Here is a 20,405-nt window from a genome sequence, read left to right on the forward strand (position 1 = left end):
TGAGTGGATCACTATCATTTGCGCGCAAGGGATACTGGGTTTTTGCAACTCTTTGCGTGCAAGTTAAATTAAGCTCGTATTACAAGTCAAAAGTAAATGTGAATGCTTGACTGCAATCGCGATTTACGCTAGAATGATTAATGCGACCTCAGAGCAAGTAAAAAAAGTGTCACACAAACATCAAAATTACATTTAAAAAGTACAGTTACACTCATAATAAAACCATCTACTAAAAATGATTAAAATAAAATGTTCAAAAAGTTATATGGGCTCAAAGATATGAGCTCTCAGGTGTTAGAAAAAAAAAGGCTGGCAAAGGGTTTTGACATTGAGATACATGCATATAAATGTCTAAATATGTATATGTATGTATATATGTGTATACATATGTATTTATATGTGTATATATGCTTTTACAGACATATATACACATATGAACATATAAATACATATATATATATATATATATATATATATATAAATACAAAAGATAAATGAACCAGTAGAAGGAATCCACTGGATCACTCCTAGGCGCTCACTATCAAATAGAAGCTATGCCACAGTGTATATATTCTATACCGAGCACCTCATATAAAAATTCTAGCAAGATATGTCCAGCTGCCAAACCCCAAATAACAGAGGAGACCTATCACCCCTCTAAAAGAAATGAAAGTAGGAAGAAGCAGGGTGGCGCAGAGAACCCAGGCTAGAAAACACAACAAATATAATAAACAGAGATAATGTAACAAATTGTGGTTAAAACAATACAAATATTAGTAAATAATAAAATGAAATAAATAAATAAATAAAAATACAAATACAAATAAAATGAAAAGAGAACTGGAATGATCCAGAGCACATCAAATGTAGAGAACACAGTCTTCAAGCGATACTCCCCTATTAGATGTACACTTACTTCAAAGAACCTCAATCAAATGAGGTAAGAATGAAGCACTTTCATAAATGGGCAAGGCACCTCCTGTAGGATAGATGTAGAACGATCAACTGGGTCTCCCAGTGTATGGCCTTCTGTGTCTTGCAATACAGATAGTAGAACCCTCCAAGTATCCTCGTGCTCTCTTCGGCAGGCAGACAGTTACTATGCTAAGCAGCGCACAGCACTTGAGGAGCCTGCGATCATGTGCCAAAGTACTTAGTACTTTGGCACATGATCGCAGGCTCCTCAAGTGCTGTGTGCTGCTTAGCATAGTAACTGTCTGCCTGCCGACTCCATGAGGCTTTCTTTAGAAAGATCAGGAAGCCAGAGCTTAGAATTGTGTTGGATGAAGGGACCGATCTCAGCTGACAGGCAAGAGTCACTTGCTCACTGTGCTGGAAGCCGGTCACTGACATCTTACCGGACACCTATACTGGAATTGGAAGTCACTACTCACTAAAGAGAGCATGAGGATACTTGGAGGGTTCTACTATCTGTATTCCAAGACACAGAAGGCCATACACTGGGAGACCCAGTTGATCGTTCTACATCTATCCTACAGGAGGTGCCTTGCCCATTTATGAAAGTGCTACATTCTTACCTCATTTGATTGAGGTTCTTTGAAGTAAGTGTACATCTAATAGGGGAGTATCGCTTGAAGACTGTGTTCTCTACATTTGATGTGCTCTGGATCATTCCAGTTCTCTTTTCATTTTATTTGTATTTGTATTTTTATTTATTTATTTATTTCATTTTATTATTTACTAATATTTGTATTGTTTTAACCACAATTTGTTACATTATCTCTGTGTATTATATTTGTTGTGTTTTCTAGCCTTGGTTCTCTGCGCCACCCTGCTTCTTCCTACTTTCATATATATATAAATGCATTGGAGCCCTTTGCAGTCAAGTAGATAAAAACATGTAAAAGCATAATTATGCTATATTCATATTTAATAAAGTGTTTATGTATTTACTGTAAATATTATACATGCCAATGTTGTTCACATAAAGGGATATATTCTATGTATTTGAAATAGATATTCATATATATCTGTATACATCTATACCTATAAATAATTATGTATATACTGTTTATATATACAGGGAGTGCAGAATTATTAGGCAAGTTGTATTTTTGAGGATTAATTTTATTATTGAACAACAACCATGTTCTCAATGAACCCAAAAAAACTAATTAATATCAAAGCTAAATAGTTTTGGAAGTAGTTTTTAGTTTGTTTTTAGTTATAGCTATTTTAGGGGGATATCTGTGTGTGCAAGTGACTATTACTGTGCATAATTATTAGGCAACTTAACAAAAAACAAATATATACCCATTTCAATTATTTATTTTTACCAGTGAAACCAATATAACATCTCAACATTCACAAATATACATTTCTGACATTCAAAAACAAAACAAAAACAAATCAGTGACCAATATAGCCACCTTTCTTTGCAAGGACACTCAAAAGCCTGCCATCCATGGATTCTGTCAGTATTTTGATCTGTTCACCATCAACATTGCGTGCAGCAGCAACCACAGCCTCCCAGACACTGTTCAGAGAGGTGTACTGTTTTCCCTCCTTGTAAATCTCACATTTGATGATGGACCACAGGTTCTCAATTGGGTTCAGATCAGGTGAACAAGGAGGCCATGTCATTAGATTTTCTTCTTTTATACCCTTTCTTGCCAGCCATGCTGTGGAGTACTTGGACGCGTGTGATGGAGCATTGTCCTGTATGAAAATCATGTTTTTCTTGAAGGATGCAGACTTCTTCCTGTACCACTGCTTGAAGAAGGTGTCTTCCAGAAACTGGCAGTAGGACTGGGAGTTGAGCTTGACTCCATCCTCAACCCGAAAAGGCCCCACAAGCTCATCTTTGATGATACCAGCCCAAACCAGTACTCCACCTCCACCTTGCTGGTGTCTGAGTCGGACTGGAGCTCTCTGCCTTTTACCAATGCAGCCACGGGCCCATCCATCTGGCCCACCAAGACTCACTCTCATTTCATCAGTCCATAAAACCTTAGAAAAATCAGTCTTGAGATATTTCTTGGCCCAGTCTTGACGTTTCAGCTTGTGTGTCTTGTTCAGTGGTGGTCGTCTTTCAGCCTTTCTTACCTTGGCCATGTCTCTGAGTATTGCACACCTTGTGCTTTTGGGCACTCCAGTGATGTTGCAGCTCTGAAATATGGCCAAACTGGTGGCAAGTGGCATCTTGGCAGCTGCACGCTGCAGGCATAATTATATATTTAAGCAAAAATCTCTGTTAAGGACATATGACGGAATTTTTCCGTCATAAAACAATTGAGCAAACTGAAAGCTGTGTCCTTAAAGGGTTAAAGTCTATGGGTAAATGCGATGTTGCGTTCTTGACTTCTCATAATCTCTTTGTTACTGCAATGTTATAAATTTGTGAGCATAAACTTTTTACTTTCAATTTTTTAATATGAGCATGAATCTCCGAGTGCAAGAAACTTACTTCTAACGGTTTTAACGCTCGACTGTGAACACAAAATACTGCACAACTCATAACCTAGCCCTCTGTAGGGAAATCAGATCTCAATATGTTTATAATTTTTTATACACACAAATGTTCAAAATTTACAGTACACTGTCCCTTTAAACAATTTTACTGACAACCCATCCCAAATACAGGCGAGTAGTTAGGGTTATGGTTAGGAGTAGAGCTGAGGTTATGATAGCTGTAAGCAGGACACAGTATGTAGTTATACTGTGCAAGAGACAAGCAGGAGAAAATGGCTGGGAGCTGAAGATACTAGCAGGTAGTATAGAGAAGAACTGAACAACAGAGGGAGACTTGTGCTCTCTTGTGGGACCATTAAATACAGTAGACTTGCATAATCAGCAAATACATTATAAAGCGTTAATGCAACAGCAAGATTATTGACAGGGGTGAATGCCTCGATCGGTTGCAGGTTCGCTCATTTGAGCTTGCCACTGATATTTATGAAGTAGTGGTTTAAACCGCTGCTTCATAAACTCTCTCTGTCAAACTGGAGTTGGCAGATGGAAATCACCCGGATTTATTAGACTGGGGTGATTGACAAGTCCTATTCTCAAGCAATTGGTTGCGTGAGGGTAGGGAGTGTTCCATTGTGTAATGATAAATAAGGGGAACATATCTGCCCCACAATTTCTGATCAAGTGCGGACAGGTTCACAAATTGATCAATCTTGCCCTTATTATGACTTTCTAATGAGTAGTAGATTATTTTATGACAAACTTCAAAGCTAGTTCTAGTCTCCCTGCATCACGTGACAGCCATCAGCCAATCACAAAATGCATAAATACTATAAATTCTTGCACATGGTCATCAGAAGCTGGAACCTCAGAAAACGTGCATATAAAAAAGATTGTCCACATTTTGCTTATGGAAGTGAATTTGAAAGTTGTTTAAAATGATGTACTCTATCTGAATTAAGAAAGTTTAATTTTGACGTTAGACATTACAGCTATAGTTTCCACTGATAACGTATTTGTTTCCTGTTTCTCTGTAGCGGGAAGAGGTGAAGAAGAACGTATTTGTGGTATTTTACCAGGGGGACCAGCTTAAACAGAAAATCAAGAAAATTTGTGATGGGTGAGAAGGGTTTTCGAAGTGTGTGATTATGATTAAGGGGGCAGGTACATTTTTTTTGGAAAAAAAAATATGATGTTTGAGTGTTAAAATAATGATTTCCCATAATATTTGTTTCCACCATTGATTTTTTTATGAAACAAATGTTAACTAATACTACTTTGAATTTCCTTTTAGAAAATCAAAATTGCAAGATGTAACATTCAACTATTTCTGCTCAGAGATTTAAAGGGACATAAAACCCCAAAATTTTCTTTCATGATTTAGATAGAACATACAATTTTAAACACCTTTCCAGTTGGAAACACCTAACACTCGCATGCTAACCCGACAGGAGTTATTAATATTTAACATTCCAATGTTCTTCACATATAGGAACATTATAATTTTTATTGTAAATACATATTTCTGTATATATTGTAAATACATATATCTGTATATACCTATGCCTGTATATGAATTCCTATAGAAATATAATTATTGATATCTTTTTTTACACACACACACATATATATATATATATATATATATATATATATATATTTAATAATAAAAATTTAAAAAAAATTCTACATGAAGAACATAAGAACGTAAAAATTTAGGTCAAATGCGGTGTCGGGTTAGTGCACATGAAGAATTGCTAACCTGTGTGCGTGTTATTGAAATATTACTTATAAAAAATATAAAAATATTAATACAAAATATTAAACATTATTATACATACTGTAAAAATGCTAAATAATCTAAAGAATATATATATATATTAGCCCGCCACTTGTAATTTAGCTTTTAGATGGAAAAGGCTTTGAGAGTTCAAATCAAATTAATAATATTAATAATAATTTAGCAATTTCCTTGTCAGTTGACTGATTAGTGTTTCAGTCAATAAGCATACACTTTACTTTTGGTTTTGGCCAATTCTGACACCATCATTTTTTTTTTTTAAATAACTATCTTTTGCGTGTGTGCTGCTGCTGGCATGTAGCTGTAACACTATCTACCCTGAAGACATTCCCTTTAAGAAATAATAGTGGATGAACAGATATTCATTTACAAACTCCTACCGACCCCATGATCTAGCATCAGACAAAAAAAAGTTTTTTTTTTATTTAACCAAAAATATATTTTTTTGGTATATCTAAATCTTTTAAATTTTTGTTGCTGGATCCCACGTGATCCACTTTACTAGCACTATTTAATTTCATCAATAACTTTTTTTTCTCAATGCAGTTTTAAAGCCACTGTCTATCCCTGTCCTGAGTCTGCCAGTGAACGGAGGGAGATGGCAGTCGATGTGAACACAAGGATTGAAGACCTGAATACAGTGAGTGATAATTATCCCTAAGCTCTCAATTTAGTTACTGTGACAAATAAGCATCCATATCACTGTTACTATATCCAAACACATATTAATCTTTCCATATCCTACACCTTGTCATCCACTAAAATCTGCATAAAAAAAATCACGCTTTATAAGTGATTAAAACTGGCATTTGGTTAGTTCAATTTGCAGGGTTTTGCACCTTAAGAACATTCCAGGGATAAACCCTGTGAGTAACTTTGCATTATCTCATTTGTAACCAATCAGAGGCCAAATTAAAATAAGCTCCTATTTTCAACTAAGCAATAGCTGTATAGGATGAATCAGGGCCAGATAAACTAAAGCATTTTTAAAGGGACATTATTGTTAAAAAATGACATGCTATAATTCATTAGTAATTTTTATACTAGTGACCCTTTAATGCTATAGGTTAATCCTCGGAAGGGGGTACACACATAGTAGAAGTACAGCTCAGAACCTACAGAGCTCTGCATGACTCAGATGTGTGTCACTAGTGCTGTTGATTGGATCTGCCTCAGTTTCTGCTCTTTGCAAGGGTTAAACACATACGCCTAGATTACGAGTTTTGCAGTAACAGGGGTGAGGTATTAACTTGCACGTTATTCTCACCGCTCACTTTCATGCAACGCTAGTATTACGAGTTTTCAGAAACCCGGCGTTAAAAGACAAAAAGTGAGCGCAGAGCAAAATTTTGCTCCAAATCTCACTTCAATACCAGCGCTGCTTAAGTCAGCGGTGAGCTGGTGTAACATGCTTGTGCACAATTTCCTCATAGGAGTCAACAGGGAGAGCCGGCTGAAAAAAAGTCTAACACCTGCAAAAAAGCAGAGTATAACTCAGTAACGCAGCCCCATTGATTCCTATGGGGAAAGAAAATTTATGTTTACACCTAACACCCTAACATGAACCCCGAGTCTAAACACCCCTAATCTTACACTTATTAACCCCTAATCTGCCCCCCCAACATCGCCGACACCTACATTATAATTATTAACCCCTAATCTGCCGTCCCCTATGTCGCCGCAACCTACTTACATTTATTAACCCCTAATTTGCTGCCCCAACGTCGCCGCCACTATAATAAACATATTTACCCCTAAACCGCCGCACTCCTGCATCGCAAACATTAGTTAAATATTATTAACCCCTAATCTGCCGTCCCTAACATCGCAACTTACCTACATTTATTAACTCCTAATCTGCTGCCCGCAACGTCGCCGCCACTATATTATTATTATTATTATTATTATGTATTAACTCCTAAACCTAAGTCTAACCCTAACCCTAACACCCCATAACTTAAATATAATTTAAATAAATGTAAATAAAATTACTATCATTAACTAAATTATTCCTATTTAAAACTAAATACTTACCTGTAAAATAAACCCTAAGCTAGCTACAATATAACTAATAGTTACATTGTAGCTATCTTAGGATTTATTTTTATTTTACAGGCAACTTTGTATGTATTTTAACTAGGTAGAATAGTTACTAAATAGTTATTAACTATTTAATAACTACCTAGCTAAAATAAATACAAAAATACCTGTAAAATAAAACCTAACCTAAGTTACACTAACACTACACTATAATTAAATAAATTAAATACAATTACCTAAATTAAATTAAATTTGCTAAAGTACAAAAACAAACAAACACTAATTTACAGAAAATAATAAACAAATTGCAGATATTTAAACTAATCACACCTAATCTAATAGCCCTATCAAAATAAAAAAGCCCCCCCAAAATAAAAATAAAAACCCTAACCTAAATTAAACTGCCAATAGCTCTTAAAAGGGCCTTTTGTGGGGCATTGCCCCAAAGTAATCAGCTCTTTTACCTGTAAAAAAAAATACAAACAACCCCCCCAACAGTAAAACCCACCACCCACACAACCAACCACCCAAATAAAAACCTAAATAAAAAAACCTAAGCTCTCCATTGCCCTGAAAAGGGCATTTGGATAGGCATTGCCCTTAAAAGGACAGTTAGCTCTTTTGCCGCCCAAACCCTAACTTAAAAAAACCCCCACCCAATACACCCTTAAAAAAACCTAACACTAACCCACTGAAGATCGACTTACCGGGAGACGTCTTCATCCAAGCCGGGCCGAACTCCTCAACAAAGCCGGGAGAAGTCTTCATCCAAGCTGGGCCGAAGTCCTCAACGAAGCCGGGAGAAGTCTTCATCCAAGCCGGGCAAAGTGGTCCTCCAGACGGGCAGAAGTCTTCATCCAGACGGCATCTTCTATCTTCATCCATCCGGCGCAGAGCGGGTCCATCTTCAAGACATCCGACGAGGAGCATCCTCTTCATCCGATGACTAAAGCTGAATGAAGGTACCTTTAAGTGACGTCATCCAAGATGGCTTCCCTTAAATTCCCTTAGACTTCAATCCTATTGGCTGATCCAATCAGCCAATAGGATTGAACTTGCATTCTATTGGCTGATTGGAACAGCCAATAGAATGCAAACTCAATCCTATTGGCTGATTGGATCAGTCAATGGGATTGAACTTAAATCCCATTGGTTGATTGCATCAGCCAATATGATTTTTTCTACCTTAATTCCGATTGGCTGATAGAATTCTATCAGCCAATCGGAATCTAAGGGACGCCATCTTGGATGACGTCACTTAAAGGTACCTTCATTCAGCTTTAGTCGTCGGATGAAGAGGATGCTCCGCGTCGGATGTCTTGAAGATGGACCAGCTCCGCGCCGGATGGATGAAGATAGAAGATGCCGTCTGGATAAAGACTTCTGCCCGTCTGGAGGACCACTTCGCCCGGCTTGGATGAAGACTTCTCCCGGCTTCGTTGAGGACTTCGGCCCGGCTTGGATGAAGACGTCTCCTGGTAAGTCGATCTTCAGGGGTTAGTGTTATTTTTAAGGGTGTATTTGGTGTTTTTTTTGTACTTTAGCTAATTTAATTTAATTTAGGTAATTGTATTCAATTTATTTAATTTATTTAATTATAGTGTAGTGTTAGGTGTTATTGTAACTTAGGTTAGGTTTTATTTTACAGGTACTTTTTTATTTTAGCTAGGTAGTTAGTAAATAGTTAATAACTACTTAGTAACTATTCTTCCTAGTTAAAATAAATACAAAGTTGCCTGTGAAATAAAAATAAAACCTTAGCTAGATACAATGTAACTATTAGTTATATTGTATCTATCTTAGGGTTTATTTTATAGGTAAGTATTTTGTTTTAAATAGGAATTATTTAGTTAGTGATAGTAATTTTATTTAGATTTATTTAAATTATATTTAAGTTAGGGGGTGTTATGGTTAGGGTTAGACTTAGGTTTAGGGGTTAATACATTTAATATAGTGGCGGCGATGTTGGGGATGGCAGATTAGGGGTTAATAAATGTAGGTAGGTGACGGCCCTGTTAGGGACGGTAGATTAGGGGTTAATTATATTTAACTAATCTTTGTGAGGCGGGAGTGCGGCGGTTTAGGGGTTAATATGTTTATTATACTGGTGGTGACGTTGGGGCGGCAGATTAGGGGTTAATAATTATAATGTAGGTGGCGGCTGTGTCCGGAGCAGCAGATTAGGGGTTAAAAAATGTATTTTAGTGTTTGCGATACGGGAGGGCCTCGGTTTAGGGGTTAATAGGTAGTTTATGGGTGTTAGTGTACTTTTTAGCACTTTAGTTATGAGTTTTGTGCTACTGCATTGTACATAAAACTCATAACTACTGCATGCGGTAGGAATCTTGACGGTTTAGGGTGTACCGCTCACTTTTTGGCCTCCCAGGACAGACTTGTAATATCAGCGCTATAAAAGTCCCATAGAAAAAAGACTTTTATGAAGTTTTTGTAAGTCGTTTTGCGGTAAGGCCAAAAAAGTGTGCGGTGCCCCTAAACCTGCAAGACTCATCATACCAGCGGTAGTAAAAAAGCACCTGTTAGCACCTGTTAACGCTGCTTTTTCAGCTACCGCAAAACTCGTAATGTAGGCCTTAGTATTTAAGGGTTCCTAGTCTTAAAATAACATGCTGTAACATATTTTATATGGTATATATATATATATATATATATATATATATATATATATATATGTGTATATATATATATATAAAGCATAGAAATAAAAAAATTAAAAAATGATTCACTGATTAAACTCTTAAAAACATAAACTTACCTTTATATTTTAGGTCAAAATAGATTTAAAAAAAAAAAAAAAAACCCATTATAAACAAACAATAAAAACAACTTATGAAAAGTAAAACAAACAAAAAAAACACATTATATGGAGATGGATCACTTTTATAGGCCTCTTTCTTTATTTCAGGTGATCACCCAAACTGACTCTCACCATCAGCGTGTTCTGCTAGAAGCAGCTCACATCATTTGCAACTGGAACATTAAGGTCAAGAAGATGAAAGCTGTGTACCATGTGCTGAACTTGTGTAACATTGATGTCACCCAGCAGTGCATCATTGCTGAGATCTGGTGCCCTGTAAATGACAAAGAGCGCATCCAACGCGCGCTTCACCGAGGCATGGTAAGCACAGCTAGACTTTGTGCCCCATCTAACACTCCATTAAATCAAGGCTTTAAAAGGAGCCTTGCAAAATCCTGAGTCTGTGTGCAAAACCTGCATGCACTTTCCTGTCAAGCAGAAATGTATACACCAATCAATGTTTGAACATCCTCCTGAAATCTGTACAGTGGGAGTATCTTTTTTTTAATGGAATATTTAACGCAAATTTGCTTTGCAAACTATTCAAGAGCTATAAAATAATTTAAAGAAAATACAAAATATACATTACAAGAACAATTTTACTAGAATTTTATTAGAACTGGAAAAAAGTTTGGATTTTAGAGTAGTTTTGATTATGGAATATCTGCATATTTGCATTTGAAAAATGTGACAGTTTGGAGAGTGGACTAGAACCAAGTGTAAACAATATCTTGTTATTTAGGCAATATTTACATGAACTTATATTTAACTAAAGGTAGTTTATATTATTTTTCAAATTTTTCATTTTTATACATAATTATTTAATGCTTCATAGTTTTACTTAAAATTTTATTGTAAATCTGTTTAAATATTAAAAAATTGGCAACACAAGTTTATTGTCATATTAAATTTTTCTGATTTATTGCAGGAGCGTAGTGGTTCCACCATTGCTCCTATTTTAACTAACATTACTACGTCTTTGGATCCTCCAACCTTCAATCGTACCAACAAGTTCACATCAGGATTCCAAAATATTGTTGATGCTTACGGGGTTGGAAATTATAGAGAGATGAACCCAAGTAAGACAATTACCAAAATAAATACAAAATATTTACGATGACAATTTGATAACAATGATAATTTGTATTAGTATAAAAAGATTTTTTTTAGGTCAGTTTGCTTCTTGACTTGCTTAAAATTACTGTAGTAAAATTTTTCCTTTAATTTAGGCCAATGAAAAAATATATAATTAAAGGGCTACTATAGTAAAAAGAATATACGTTCTCTAATTCATTAGAGTATGTAATTTTAAGGCTAGCGCCTCTTTAAATGCTATGGGGTTTACCTCCGCAAAGGGTAAAACGCATAGTACAAGTACCACTTGGAATTCACAGAGCAGAAACTGCCACTGATCCAGTCAGCAGTATTGTGACTAGTACTACTGATTGAATCACCATAACGAATTAGGAGCATGTAATTTTTTTACTATAATGACCCTTTAATAGACACGTGTACTTGGATACGGCAAATCCCCCCCCCCCCAAAAAAAATAAAAATAATTAATTTTGCTCTATTCTTTGCATTTGTTTCAAAATGAAAAACAAGCCCCATTTCATAAATAAACAAAGGTGTGAATTATAGTGAACCAAAAAAATAGTTCCTGTGTTTATGCCACTAAAACTCTTACTCTAAAGGTGGGAATAGTTCTTCAGGTTGGAAAGGTTAAAATTTACACTATTCATTAATATTTCCAGCAATTTTTGTGTTGCTTCTGGCTTGTAGTATTAGCACTAGCTACTGCTGTTAACTTTAACTTTATTTCAGTTTAATCTCTTATCCAACTAGCACTCTGCTGCTATGAAGATGTTCTCCATGTAAATAAGTGGCAGCCAGTTTCATTCCTCACTACCCTTCATAGGTCTGGTCTAGCTGATTATTATTCCTGCACATAATTACCTTAGCAACAAACTAGTCATTGCTGTGAGTCCGTAGATGAAACTTAAACTGCTTACACTACTTCCTGACAAGTTAGTTTACACAGCTACAGCCATTTAATATGGAAAAGGTTTTTTTTAGACAGCTTAAACAACCTGTCAGTGCAAGGTATGTAAGATACATCTGCAAACTCACTGTAGAGACTGAGGTAACTCTGTGCAGGAATGATAATCAATTAACGCAGGGCTATCAGGGACAGGGAGTTGGCAGCTGGTACATTTTTTTTGGAAACCTACATTTTTTTTGCAAATGTAATAGAATAGAATCATGTGCACATCTAGCATTATTACAGCCAGTCATGTCTTGGCCACTGAGTAGGTGGTCCTGCATATGTAATACAGCTAGCTAGGGAGCTTAGGAAAACAATGATTTTTATGGAAAAGTAACAATGCAATAGTGTTATACAGCTTATAACAAGGCAAATTTATTCTTAATTTTAGCTGCAAAAGTAAAAAATTTAAAAAATAAAAATAAATAATAATAAAATAAAAAATATATATATATATCAAAAATCCTATGTAAATCATCCTTTGTTTTCTGACTACAGTGTCCCTAAGTGCTCCTTAAATTATCAGCACAGGCTTAGCTCCCTTATCCTGCCCCTGACATAATCTGTTAGCCCAGAGATGTTGTATTTACCTTTCAATATTGACTACATGTTTAATGGTTGCTGTTTTTTTCTTGCAGCCCCCTACACCATCATTACATTCCCCTTTCTCTTTGCTGTGATGTTCGGGGACTTTGGTCATGGTGCGGTCATGCTGGGATTTGCCCTCTGGATGGTCATGAATGAAAAGAATTTAATGTCTTCAAAGGGCAGCAATGAGGTGATAAAACACAGACAATGGGGGATATTTATCAAAAGTATGGCGGACCTGATCCGACAGTGCGGATCAGGTCTGCAAGACCTCGCTGAATGCGGAGAGCAATACGCTCTCCGTATTTAGCATTGCCCTAGCAGCTATTGTGAGCTGCTGGTGCAACGCCGCCCCCTGCAGTTTCGCGGGCCAATCACCCGCCAGCAGGGGGGTGTCAATCAACCCGATCGTACTCGATTGGGTTGATTTTCGGCGATGTCTGTCTGCCTGCTCAGAGCAGGTGGACAGGTTATGGAGCAGCGGTCTTTAGCGGTCTGGAGGCTCGCCAGAAACACGGGCCCTCAAGCTTCATCCGGAGCTTGATAAATGGGCCCCAAAATCTTTCTTTGCCATGTCTAAGCTTCCCACTGATCCATTCATATCATTCAACAGTGGGCTCGATTCCAATCCATTTGAAGGGCCTTGCAAAGTAGCTCACATTTTGCAGGGGTTTTAAATTCTGTGCTATTCCAGTCTATTTGAAAACAAATAGAAAACACAATTTGTTTTATCAATGACTTTTGCATTGCATTAAAGGGTCATGAAACCAAAAGCGTTTCTTTCATGATTTAGATAGAACATATCACTTTAAACAAATATCCATCTATACTCTAATTTGCATTGTTCTCTTGGTATCCTTTGTTGAAATACATACCTAAGTAGGCTAAGAAGCAGCAGTTTAGTACTGGGAGCTAGCTACTAATTGGTGGCTGCACATATGTGCCTTGTGTGATTGGCTCACCTGATATGTTCAGCTAGCTCCCAGTAGTGCATTACTGCTCATTCAACAAAGGATACCAAGAGAATGAAGCTAATTGGATAATTTAAGTAAATCTAAAAAATTGTTTAAAAAATGCAAACTCTATATGAACCATGAAAGAAAAATGTTGGGCATCTGTCCTCCATTATTTTAAAGGGACATAAAAGTGCAAAAAGAATATGCTCGAAATCTTACATAATTTGTTTCTCTAATGAATGTATATAACTATTGGTTAATCACAATCCTTTGGGAAAACGTATCAAATGACTTATCTACAAAGATTCCCAAATACTTTAATAGTAACTTTCTGCAGAAAAAACATTAGATATGATTTTCTAAAATAAATAAATAAATAATAATAATAAAATAATAAAATCAGCTCCAGAGCAGCAATGCACAACTTCTGCTTAGAAAGATGAACACATCTGGTAAGCCAATGACAAGATGTGTGTGGCCACCAATCACCAGCTAGCTCCCATTAGGACATTACTGCTCTCGAGCAGTAAATTTGCTAACTGAAGGAAATTGAACATTTTCTTAATACTGCTTACTCTATCCAAATCATGAAAGTTTATGTTTACATTTTGTTCCCCTTTAACTGTTGTCTATTTTTAATATTAAAGTACAATTAATTGCATTTGATTTTGACACAAATGTTACTGAGGAGCATAGAATGTAAATAATATAGTTATTACTTTTAACTCATTTTGATAAATCAGTCTACTAGTATTTATCTGCTCAGATATTTTACAAGCTTAGTGTTGTTCATAACTGTGTTGTAACCGATGGCCTATATTTATAGATTCAATGCTGGATAGCAAACAAATGTGATCATAGATGAGAATTAGAAAGTTGCTTAAAATTAAATGCTCTATCTGAATCATGAAAGTTTAATTTAGACCTTGTGAACTACAAGCAACGGGGGCGAGAGACAATTGATAAACATGTCCACACTTGATCGCACATTTTGGGGCAGATATGTTCCCGATATTTATCATTGCATGAGGGAGCACTCGTGCAATGCCGCCCCCTAACCTCACTAAACCAATTGTGTGAGAGTAGGACTTGTCAATTATTATTATCAGTTATTTGTTTAGCGCCAACATGGGTCTAATATGCAAGGTGACAATTATGGGAGACAAAGGGATAGAGAGGGCCCTGCCAAGAGTTTCACTGTTGTAAATCATCTCTCATGAAGGTGATCTACAAAGCAGCTAGGCTTGTAGGCTTACATGCTAAGGTGGTTCAAGGGGATAGCTAAAGGAAAGGAACCAAGATAAGAAAATATTAGCATATATTATGTGATCCCTTAACAGTAGAGTCTTTAAAGGGACATTGTACACTAGATTTTTCTTTGCATAAATGTTTTGTAGATGACCCGTTTATATAGCCCATCTGGGAATGTTTTTGTAAAAATTTATAGTTTTGCTTATTTTTTAAGAACATTGTGCTGATTTTCAGACTCCTAACCAAGCCCCACAGTGTCAGATGTATACATGCGTTTACAGACTCCTGCTGGCTTCTGTTTATGTTAACTGTCTTTTCATATGCAGAGAGGGGGGAGGTGGGAAGTGACTACTTTTTTTGTTTACCCAGCCCCTTTCAGTGGGTCTCCAAGATACCTCATTAACAATGCTAAACTGTGAGCTTTAAAATAAGTTTTTAAAAGGTTTTACACTGGATTTTTAGATCAGTATCTGTGCATATTCTTCTTTATAGTAGTCTTTTACATGCTACCAAATTTTGCAGTGTTATACAAATAAATGATAATAATAATATACTGTCCATTTAAGGAGTCCTTGATAGTTTGAAAACTAGGGGTAAGTCTTGTGGAGCGAGGCAGAGAGTTCCAAAAAATAGGGGCCAATCTGGAAAAGTCTTGTAGACAGGAATGTGAGGAGGTAACAAGAGAGGAGGAGCAAAGAACTTCATGAGCAGAGCAAAGGTGACAGGAGGGAGAGTATCTGGAGACGAGGTCGGAGATATATGGTGGAGCCATGTTATTAAGAGCTTTGAAAGTTAGAGTCAGGATTTTGTGTTTTATTCTGGAGGTTAGAAGAAGCCAGTGTAGAGACTGACAGAGGTGCAGCCGATAGTGTAAGGAAGATCAGCCGGACAGAGGCATTTATTATGGATTGTAAGGGAGATAGACAGAAGCTAGGGAGGCCAGAGAGGATGGAGTTGCTATAGTCAAGGCAGGAAATGATGAGAGAGTGGATTAAAGTCATAGACCTAGATTTGGAGTTTGGCGTTAGCCGTGAAAACCAGCGTTAGAGGCTCCTAACGCTGGTTTTAGGCTACCGCCGGTATTTGGAGTCACTCAAAATAGGGTCTAACGCTCACTTTTCAGCCGCGACTTTTCCATACCGCAGATCCCCTTACGTAAATTGCGTATCCTATCTTTTCAATGGGATCTTTCTAACTCCGGTATTTAGAGTCGTTTCTGAAGTGAGCGTTAGACATCTAACGACAAAACTCCAGCCGCAGGAAAAAAGTCAGTAGTTAAGAGCTTTCTGGGCTAACGCCGGTTTATAAAGCTCTTAACTACTGTACTCTAAAGTACACTAACACCCATAAACTACCTATGTACCCCTAAACCGAGCCCCCCCCACATCGCCGACACTCGAATAATTTTTTTTAACCCCTAATCTGCCGACCGCCACCTACGTTATCCTTATGTACCCCTAATCTGCTGCCCCTAACACCGCCGACCCCTATATTATATTTATTAACCCCTAATCTGCCCCCCACAACGTCGCCACCAGCTACCTACACTTATTAACCCCTAATCTGCCGACCGCAAAGCGCCGCCACCTACGTTATCCTTATGTACCCCTAATCTGCTGCCCCTAACACCGCCGACCCCTATATTATATTTATTAACCCCTAATCTGCCCCCCTCAACGTCGCCTCCACCTGCCTACACTTATTAACCCCTAATCTGCCGAGCGGACCTGAGCGCTACTATAATAAAGTTATTAACCCCTAATCCGCCTCACTAACCCTATAATCAATAGTATTAACCCCTAATCTGCCCTCCCTAACATCGCCGACACCTAACTTCAATTATTAACCCCTAATCTGCCGACCGGAGCTCACCGCTATTCTAATAAATGTATTAACCCCTAAAGCTAAGTCTAACCCTAACACTAACACCCCCTAAGTTAAATATAATTTAAATCTAACGAAATTAATTATCTCTTATTAAATAAATTATTCCTATTTAAAGCTAAATACTTACCTGTAAAATAAATCCTAATATAGCTACAATATAAATTATAATTATATTATAGCTATTTTAGGATTAATATTTATTTTACAGGTAACTTTGTATTTATTTTAACCAGGTACAATAGCTATTAAATAGTTAAGAACTATTTAATAGCTAAAATAGTTAAAACAATTACAAATTTACCTGTAAAAGAAATCCTAACCTAAGTTACAATTAAATCTAACACTATACTATCAATAAATTAATTAAATAAACTACCTACAATTACCTACAATTAACCTAACACTACACTATCAATAAATTAATTAAATACAATTGCTACAAATAAATACAATTAAATAAACTTGCTAAAGTACAAAAAATAAAAAAGAACTAAGTTACAAAAAATAAAAAAATATTTACAAACATAAGAAAAATATTACAACAATTTTAAACTAATTACACCTACTCTAAGCCCCCTAATAAAATAACAAAGCCCCCCAAAATAAAAAAATGCCCTACCCTATTCTAAATAACTAAAGTTCAAAGCTCTTTTACCTTACCAGCCCTGAACAGGGCCCTTTGCGGGGCATGCCCCAAGAAGTTCAGCTCTTTTGCCTGTAAAAGAAAAAATACAATACCCAAGCCCCCCAACATTACAACCCACCACCCACATACCCCTAATCTAACCCAAACACTAAGCCCCTGAAGATCTTCCTACCTTATCTTCACCATACCAGGTTCACCGATCTGTCCTGAAGAGCTCTTCCGATGTCCTGATCCAAGCACAAGCGGGGGGCTGAAGAGGTCCATGATCCGGCTGAAGTCTTCATCCAAGCGGGAGCTGAAGAGGTCCATGATCCGGATGAAGTCTTCTATCAACGGCATCTTCAATCTTCTTTCTTCCGGATCCATCTTGCAGACCTCCGACGCGGAACATCCTGCTGGGCCGACGGACTAAAGACGAATGACGGTTCCTTTAAGGGACGTCATCCAAGATGGCGTCCCTCGAATTCTATCAGCCAATCGGAATTAAGGTAGGAATATTCTGATTGGCTGATGGAATCAGCCAATCAGAATCAAGTTCAATCCGATTGGCTGATCCAATCAGCCAATCAGATTGAGCTCGCATTCTATTGGCTGATCGGAACAGCCAATAGATTGCGAGCTCAATCTGATTGGCTGATTGAATCAGCCAATCGGATTGAACTTGAATCTGATTGGCTGATTCCATCAGCCAATCAGAATATTCCTACCTTAATTCCGATTGGCTGATAGAATCCTATCAGCCAATCAGAATTTGAGGGACGCCATCTTGGATGACGTCCCTTAAAGGAACCGTCATTCGTCTTTAGTCCGTCGGCCCAGCAGGATGTTCCGCGTCGGAGGTCTGCAAGATGGATCCGGAAGAAAGAAGATTGAAGATGCCGTTGATAGAAGACTTCATCCGGATCATGGACCTCTTCAGCTCCCGCTTGGATGAAGACTTCAGCCGGATCATGGACCTCTTCAGCCCCCCGCTTGGGCTTGGATCAGGACATCGGAGGAGCTCTTCAGGACGGATCGGTGAACCTGGTATGGTGAAGATAAGGTAGGAAGATCTTCAGGGGCTTAGTGTTAGGTTTATTTAAGGGGGGTTTGGGTTAGATTAGGGGTATGTGGGTGGTGGGTTGTAATGTTGGGGGGCTTGGGTATTGTATTTTTTCTTTTACAGGCAAAAGAGCTGAACTTCTTGGGGCATGCCCCGCAAAGGGCCCTGTTCAGGGCTGGTAAGGTAAAAGAGCTTTGAACTTTAGTTATTTAGAATAGGGTAGGGCATTTTTTTATTTTGGGGGGCTTTGTTATTTTATTAGGGGGCTTAGAGTAGGTGTAATTAGTTTAAAATTGTTGTAATATTTTTCTTATGTTTGTAAATATTTTTTTATTTTTTGTAACTTAGTTCTTTTTTATTTTTTGTACTTTAGCAAGTTTATTTTATTGTATTTATTTGTAGCAATTGTATTTAATTAATTTATTGATAGTGTAGTGTTAGGTTAATTGTAGGTAATTGTAGGTAGTTTATTTAATTAATTTATTGATAGTATAGTGTTAGGTTTAATTGTAACTTAGGTTAGGATTTCTTTTACAGGTAAATTTGTAATTATTTTAACTATTTTAGCTATTAAATAGTTCTTAACTATTTAATAGCTATTGTACCTGGTTAAAATAAATACAAAGTTACCTGTAAAATAAATATTAATCCTAAAATAGCTATAATATAATTATAATTTATATTGTAGCTATATTAGGATTTATTTTACAGGTAAGTATTTAGCTTTAAATAGGAATAATTTATTTAATAAGAGATAATTAATTTCGTTAGATTTAAATTATATTTAACTTAGGGGGGTGTTAGTGTTAGGGTTAGACTTAGCTTTAGGGGTTAATACATTTATTAGAATAGCGGTGAGCTCCGGTCGGCAGATTAGGGGTTAATAATTGAAGTTAGGTGTCGGCGATGTTAGGGAGGGCAGATTAGGGGTTAATACTATTTATGATAGGGTTAGTGAGGCGGATTAGGGGTTAATAACTTTATTATAGTAGCGCTCAGGTCCGGTCGGCAGATTAGGGGTTAATAAGTGTAGGCAGGTGGAGGCGACGTTGTGGGGGGCAGATTAGGGGTTAATAAATATAATATAGGGGTCGGCGATGTTAGGGCAGCAGATTAGGGGTACATAGGGATAATGTAAGTAGCGGCGGTTTACGGAGCGGCAGATTAGGGGTTAAAAATAATATGCAGGTGTCAGCAATAGCGGGGGCGGCAGATTAGGGGTTAATAAGTGTAATGCTAGGGGTGTTTAGACTCGGGGTACATGTTAGGGTGTTAGGTGCAGACGTAGAAGTGTTTCCCCATAGCAAACAATGGGGCTGCGTTAAGAGCTGAACGCGGCTTTTTTGCAGGTGTTAGGTTTTTTTTCAGCTCAAACAGCCCCATTGTTTCCTATGGGGGAATCGTGCACGAGCACGTTTTTGAGGCTGGCCGCTTGCGTAAGCAACTCTGGTATTGAGAGTTGAAGCTGCATTAAAAATGCTCTACGCTCCTTTTTTGGAGCCTAACGCAGCCTTTATGTGGACTCTCAATACCAGAGTTATTTTTATGGTGCGGCCAGAAAAAAGCCGGCGTTAGTTTTTCGGGTCGTTACCGACAAAACTCCAAATCTAGCCGTTAGTTTTGTCTTGTATGAGGAAGTGGCACATTTTGGAGATGTTGTGACCCCAAGACACCAGGCATGCTGGGTTGGGGGTACTGATGTTATTATCAATAGTTGGGGGGTAGGGATTTTGGAAGAAAGGGGGGGGGACATACGGAGCTCAGTTTTTTTAAGATTTAGGTTAAGGTAGTGAAAGCACATCCTGAATGAAATATTACAGAGACAATTAGTGACATGAATTAGTAAGGAAGGGGATAGGTCTGGTGCAGAGAGGTAGATTTGGGTATCATCGGCATACAAATGATA

The 20,405-nt window shown here is 37.2% G+C and overlaps 1 protein-coding gene across 1 annotated transcript in view; it reads left to right on the plus strand.

Moving 5' to 3' along the window:
• ATP6V0A4 (ATPase H+ transporting V0 subunit a4) overlaps positions 1–20,405 on the plus strand; it is an 85,971-nt gene that overhangs the window by 19,448 nt on the left and 46,118 nt on the right. Inside the window, exons 8-12 of the mRNA XM_053718942.1 lie at positions 4,467–4,549; positions 5,777–5,870; positions 10,194–10,406; positions 11,014–11,164; positions 12,768–12,907. Coding sequence (XP_053574917.1) covers positions 4,467–4,549; positions 5,777–5,870; positions 10,194–10,406; positions 11,014–11,164; positions 12,768–12,907 — 681 coding nt within the window. The remainder of the gene's footprint in view (positions 1–4,466; positions 4,550–5,776; positions 5,871–10,193; positions 10,407–11,013; positions 11,165–12,767; positions 12,908–20,405) is intronic.

Source organism: Bombina bombina, chromosome 6 (genome assembly GCF_027579735.1).
Source record: "Bombina bombina isolate aBomBom1 chromosome 6, aBomBom1.pri, whole genome shotgun sequence".
NCBI classification, from domain to species: domain Eukaryota; kingdom Metazoa; phylum Chordata; class Amphibia; order Anura; family Bombinatoridae; genus Bombina; species Bombina bombina.